General features: G+C 40.1%; 1 protein-coding gene across 1 annotated transcript; it reads right to left on the reverse strand.

Moving 5' to 3' along the window:
- Positions 1–1,115: 1,115 nt before the first annotated feature.
- LOC116195075 (protein DETOXIFICATION 49-like) lies at positions 1,116–3,569 on the reverse strand. Its single transcript, XM_031524042.1, has one exon. The coding sequence runs from the start codon at positions 3,235–3,237 to the stop codon at positions 1,564–1,566; it is 1,674 nt and encodes a 557-aa protein (XP_031379902.1). The 5' UTR covers positions 3,238–3,569; the 3' UTR covers positions 1,116–1,563.
- Between the last annotated feature and the right edge of the window lie 3,507 nt (positions 3,570–7,076).

Below are 7,076 nucleotides of genomic sequence, written 5' to 3' on the forward strand. Positions count from 1 at the left end.
GTATAATAATCACAAAAAGAGGATTTCATAGACACTAAGTTAGAAAATGGAAGATATATACACACAACTTTTTTACTTGTACTTACAAATGAGAGCGATTTTAACTTTTTTGTGACCCCAAACAGATCTCTCTCTTTCATTCTCTTTCGGTATGCATCACTTGATATCTGAAAGATTCAAGCTGAATTATGGTAAATCTCTCCACCAACATGAGTTGATTCAAGCGATTCTGCTTGTTAAGTACGGTCTCGTGTTCAAGTTTATGAATAAAGAAATTTCATACTATGAGAATTTTTATTCCCTAGTCGATGACTGATCAGGCTTGAATTGGATTCGAGACCCTTATTTTTTCGATTATAAAGAAAGCTTGACACATAGTATAGTGAAAAATGAATTTTAAATAACTAATAAAGGGATACGAGAAGTCCCAGTAAGTATCGAACACACGATCTCTAGATTAATAGGCGATGACGTGCACCACTATACTACACTCTCTTTTGATCTCCCGATGGTAAATTTTTTTCTATATCTACAAGATTTGAAGTTGATGCATATATTTTCCTTCCTCCTCATTAATTAAGGGTAATGAACAAAGCGAAGCCTGCTAAAATTTAAAGAAGCAAGCACGAAAGCTGCCCAATAATCTTTAGTTGTAAGAGGGAATATATCTTCTCTCCTCTTTTTTTTTGGCAAATCAGAAACATATCTTTCTTTGATAGTAACACTATCATAAATTTATCACACACACACATATATATCCTTATAACCTAGACTGAACGTGCTTATATACGTAGATTCCAAATTTAATAACATACGTATACAGAATTTCTATGCATAAATAAAAATATCAAATTAGATTCTACAAATGTTGGACAAGAAATCTTAAATCACCTATAGGTTGGAGAAGGTCTTGTGTGTAACGAAGATACATAGAAAATATTATTTTTGACAATAATAGATTTTTTTTGTCAATAATGAATTTTTCTTATTCTTGTTTACATACTAAAAATAAAAAATGGCAAACCCTTATTAGATGGTGATATTGTCACGCGGCACCTCCATTATATACGATACTTTCTCTGCATACTACAGTAACTTATCCATTAATCCTTCTTAGGTAATATTAAGATATCGTATATTGATGACACCAAAATTGAATGTCACAAAGTTAGCAAACATATGTTTGCCAAAATTAGAATGCCCATTTACCATAATTAGATTAAAAGGACAAAAGAGAAAAGGAAAAAGAAAAAAAACAGAAAAAGAATTGCTCAATGACTTTCAGTCTTTCTTTCCCCCCTAGTTCTCTCCTCCGTCCCCTCTAACTATACATACTGTACAGCCAAGGACAAGAATCCTCCAAAGGGACAAAAATAAAACAAAAGGTTACAACAGAAAGGACTAATTCAGGAGTGGGGATTCATTAAATTTTTAGTTAATGATGATTAATCAAAAATGAAAAGGACAAAGAAGGATCGGAGTACTCAAATGTCCTGCCACGTCCACGTCCACGTCAGCCAATAAATTCAAGGAATCCTCCTCGGTTTCAGCTCTCTTTGTCCCTTAAACAAAACAATATTCCACTGTTAAGGGTTTCTTCTCAGCTTCCTCGCTGTAATTCTTATCATCATCAATATCTCCTCCTCCTCCTCCTGTCAGCTCCTGTGCTCTCCTTGTCTGGTGATCCCAGTCAGTCCGGGCCAAAACCAATAGCATCACCACCACGCACGACCCCTGCGCTACCAGCAACCCCAACCACAGCCCCTCGAAATCAAACCCTAGGAAGAAAGCCAGCCCCACCGCCACGGGCATCCCCACCAGGTAGAAGCAACCCAGGTTTATGTTCGCCCCCACCTCGGGCCGCGCCGTGCCCCTGAGCACTCCACACCCCGTTGTCTGCGGGCAGTTCCCCAGCTCGCACAGCCCAATTATGGGCAGCACGAGCGAGGTCAGCACCGCAATCTCCTTGTCCTCCGTGAACATTGTTGCCCAGACATTCCTCACTGCGACGGCAAAGGACAGGGCCGACAGGCCCAGGATGAAGCTCCCACCCAGGCCCATGATGGCTGCTAGCCTCGCCTTGGCAGGTCGGTTTGCGCCCAGCTCGTTCCCTACACGAGTTGACACACTGAAGCTCAGTGAGGACGGGAATATGTAGATCAGTGAGGTTGTCTGGATGAGGATCCCCATCGAGGCCACGGTGGCTCGGGGGTTCAGCAATAGTCCGCAGAGCATGATCATGATCTCGTACCACCACCATTCAAGGCACACTGAGACGCAGCTCGGGATTGCCAGATTCAGTAGTGATCGCCATTCACGAAGGCAATCGAGGGAGAAACCTCCCCACGTCTCCTTGTGGGTCCCTGAGATGGCGATATAGGCTATTAGGGAAGCCACCAAGTTGAAGTTGGTCCAAACGCCGCTGAGCGCCACGCCTTTGATGCCCAGGCCGAGGTGGTTGACTAGGAAATAACTGATGGGCACGTGCACGATTATCGACAACGTGGCGCAGAATGTGAGTGGGAGAGTGATGGATTGCGTGCGCAGATAGATACGTAGTGGGTGAAGGAGGGACTGGGCCAGGAGGTCGGGAAGCGAGTAGAGGAGGTAGGACTGGGCCTCGGAGGCGATGGCCTCTTCCTGGCCACAGAAGAGGAGGATTTGTTTCATGTTGAGCCAAAGGAAGGAGATGGGCAATGAGGTGAGGATGAGCAAGAGGATGGTCCTCTGGAGGGAGAGGCCGAGGAGAGTTAGCTTCTTGGCACCGAAAGCCTGGCCACAAATCGGCTCCATCCCCATGGCCAGACCCGAGAGGACAGAGTAGCCAGTGATGTTGGCAAAGCCCAGGGCAAGGGACCCGCCAGCAAGGGCAAGCTCCCCGAGCCGGCCGAGGAAGAGCATCGAGATCATAGACCGGGAGTAGAGCAAGAGGCCAGTGAGGATCATGGGGAGGGCAATCCTGGCAATGGAGAGGGCCTCCTCGACTGCCAGTGAGAGGTGACTCCGGTTGCGGGGGTGGGGTTGCTTTAAACTTGTTGCCGAGCTTGTCATGGTGTCATTAGGGATCAATAATGGGGTTTGGATCGAATCAGCCATCACCGAAGGCTCGTTATCAGTTTCTGCTTTTTCTTGGTCCCTAATGGAGACAAGGTACGGGTAGGTGATTGCCTTGGCATCGCATTTGCAGAAGAGAGGAGGTGAGGGCGATGGTGAAGATGATGTGGTGAGCTGACACATTATCTTTAGTTTCTCCGATGAATCAAAGATGAGAGAGGGGAGAGAGAGAGAGAGAGAGAGAGAGTTGGGAGGGGGTTTGAGAAGAGAGGAGGAGGAGTTAATTTATAGGCAGATATTGGAGGAAGCTAGCTAACTGGGCTATATAACTTATAATTTAGCTTTTGTCTTATAATGACCGGCCCGAACCCATTTATAATCTTCTTATTGTGCTAATTTCTTGCAACTAAGATTTCATGTCTTCCCAAATTTATTAATTGCCTCTTCTATCTCTTGGTTCTGCTTCTACTCGATCTTTTAAGAAATATATGGCATGAATGGGAGATGGGTGTACCCATCCAAAAGAAGAAAACAAAAGGCAGCATTAGCTCAAGCAAATTCCGTGGTGAAGTTCATCAATAGGGATTCATCAAATTGATTGAAAATACTTGATTAATTTTTTATAATAATAAGATAGTCAAAGGGGCTTTTTTTTTGGTTGGGGATGGTTTGGGGAGATCAGCCGTCAGCAAAGGCATGTTTGGTGAAGGCTGATATTGTATGGACGGGGTCAGTTCTGCTGCTGGGGGATAAACACAGGCTTATAATCAAGGACGAGGACAAAATTTGGAAGGGCCCTCTTCCGAGGAAGAGTACAAAGAAGGCCCATCATGGCTCTCTGTTTTTGTTTCTTTGTCGTAATATATACATACATATATATATATATATATATATAGTAGCACAAGATTACATATATGGTGTATATTTTTTTCCATCTATCAGTGAGGTCTGTGAGACTAATATAATAAAATATAAATTATAATAATTAACAAAGGAATAGGAATAATTTTATCACAAGAATCGAATTTGTAACCTCTTAATTAATATGCGAGTTTATAATCTCTTAATTAATATGCGAGGATATGCCACATTGCCATTGCATTACCCTCTTTTTTTCTTTTATATATGGTGTAGATTTAATCTCTGTTGTTGCCGCACCTAAAGTTGTCCGCTTTATAGAGGACGGCTTCTTTTGGATTGGCTCATGTTTTCAGTTTTTTTTCCCCCTTTTTCCTGTTTTTCTTCTTGAACTTCCACACTGATCATGGTTGGTCCAAAGACCACATATATAGGATTATCCTATGATCCTGAGGAAGAAACCAAGATTTTTTTTTATCCGGAATCAACCCTTGTTCTTACAAAAGTGGTCCTCGACCTAGCTACCTAACACAGCTGCCTACTGTGATCAACCGAGGGAAACACACTAGCGTAGCGGTGATGCAAAACTCACAGGTATGTGTATTATATTGATTCTGATCTATGTATATGATGATCTACATATACATCATCACGAGATTAATTCACACCATTACTATTAATTCATGAGTATTTTGTGACGTGCGATTCTGTCAAATGCATTCTGTGTAGGGTATACGTTGGTTTGTGATAAATTGTGTATGAGCTGAAAAGTGTATTCATTCATCTAAAAGTGCTTACATATATAGGAGTATACGTAGTCGGCTGCTAGCTAGAGAATCTAGGAAAAATCTAGAAAATACACGTAATATACACTTGTAACTAATAGAATATTGCTTGATCCATAACAGTTTGCATGTATATGGCATTTCCTTGTAGGTTCACAGTATGGTGTCTGTGTCGTGTATTTACTTTTCTAAGTGACAAAACACAAGCACTGCATGCATATAGCAGACATCATTCCCATATGAGAATATCGTTCTGGCCTAAATTCATCACGATGCCATCCCCGACCTATGAATCGGGAATAGCTTTCGGTGGACTCGTGTCCGTGTAAGACCCAGTATAGGATTGGCCATTCTAAAATTCCGGCTGGAATTGAAGGAACGTTGGTGCTATGCTATATAGCACTACTAATTATTAACTAACAATATTAGGTTGAGTGGGTTGGTGATTCGAGTCCAAGAGCTCTTTAGTTAGACGACCAAGATATCTCCAATGTGAAGGGCATCTTTTGACCTAAAACAAAAATTATTATCCAGTAAGAAACAAAAGTAAGTTAATTAGAGATCAAGCATCATGCCCGTTTGGTCATCATATGTATATATATAAAGTCGAAACAGTTTTCAAATTTTGAGTTTGAGAGGCGTGCAAGCATAATATATATATATATATATATATAACACTATATATTGAGATTTTGGGGCAAATTGAGATCCTTCAATTTCTATGGCGTTGGAAATTTTGTCCCGTAAAGGGAGCAATAAGGCCAAAGGAACTCATTAGATCTTGTCCTAGCTTTTAGTGGAATGTCCTCTTTGTCATTTTCTTTGTCATATGCCTCCTTTCGGTTCCCATTAAGAAAGACATTTCATACCAAAAGCCACTCACTTTAAATATTATGCTTCCTTTTGACGGACGACGTGCTCTCTTTATTTGCTGTAGAAGTACCTATACATATATGAGCACGTATATATTTCAATAGCTAGGGCGTGATTTATGAATGTTATGGACTTGTGACCGCTGCTCCTTTGAGTCACTGGCAGTCGGATAAAACAAGATAATTTATTATGAGAGTTCACTGAGAATGATTCTGATTGATTACACCGGCTAAGATTGGGAAGAGAGATATTGGGTGATTATTGTGTTTTTGGCTCGTAGTAACAAATAATTTTTTTTTTTAAGAATGTGAAGCACATACTCTTTTTTTGGTTTACTAGAAAGTCCACAGGTTTATAAGTACAATAAAATAGAAATCTTAATAGTTAATAAAGAGGCATGAAAAATTCTACCCAGAGTATCAAACCTGAAATATCTTGATTATCATGCGAGAACGTGTGTTACTGTGTACATCATCTTTGATGAAGGCAAAGATGTGTTGATTGGCAAGCTAGGACGCAGAGGAGAGCTGTCTCTCTTCTTTTCGGTGTGCATATTCCTACTGATATTTAACTTATGTAGGCTTAAATTTTCTATTATTAGGTAATATTAGAGGGACGTCTGTATCTGCCTTTGTACTAATTTATTTTTTTGGGGGGAAAAGAAACCCAAAAGAACTAAACATTTGTTAGGTACAGCACATAATTCTACCAGTAGGAGAGATCTCAAGATTGTTCAAATTCTACCCGTAAATCAAGAAAGCTTCCATTAGTGAATTTGAAATACATGAATCTTTTATATGTATATACTAATCATCAAGGGCCATTAAAGTCAAAGAATTGATTCCAACAATGCAACCAGCTCGTATATATGCTCTTATTCCATCACAGCACATATACATATAAGCTAAGTAAACTAGCTGGTATGTGATGCCTGCAATATATATGCTCGTATCATGCACGATCTTTGAAAGCTTACTTTAACTTGGGACAGGTGTCAGAACTCATTTCGCTAATAAATTACTTAGTAGGGATTTCAGTGAGAGAATGAGGAGAAAAGCTAGGTTGATATATATCTTATATTGGATGCATGGATTTGAATGAGTATATTCACTACATGTCACGTATCAAAATTTTTTAACCAGAATTTGGTCGAAGAATTCCAGTTATTATTCGCCATGCATGTGAGTTCAATTGTCAAAATTGAAATAGTGCGGCAACACCCCAAGTTGACCCAAAACCGAAAGATTTTGAGTTCAAATGTGATTAATGTGATCCCCATTAGTCTCCATATAAACTTTCCCTGCGACCAAAAGAAAGGAAAAAAGAGAGAGAGAATCATGAAGTTTCAAATTTAGTTTTCATCATAGAACCATCTTATTAGGTCCATGAGTCTCTCGACAATCAAAACAACAATGAAACAAAGGATGTTTTTGTCAAAGATGAGCTGTCAAGATTAATTCTTGGAATTGCATAGTTAGTATATATATGGGCTGTCATGAAAGAGAC

Source organism: Punica granatum, chromosome 2 (genome assembly GCF_007655135.1).
Source record: "Punica granatum isolate Tunisia-2019 chromosome 2, ASM765513v2, whole genome shotgun sequence".
Taxonomy (NCBI): Eukaryota; Viridiplantae; Streptophyta; class Magnoliopsida; order Myrtales; family Lythraceae; genus Punica; species Punica granatum.

What these genes read in the sequence shown, in the direction of transcription:
- LOC116195075 (XM_031524042.1), bottom strand. Translation starts at nt 3,237, where the DNA reads ATGTGTCAGCTCACCACATCATCTTCACCATCGCCCTCACCTCCTCTC.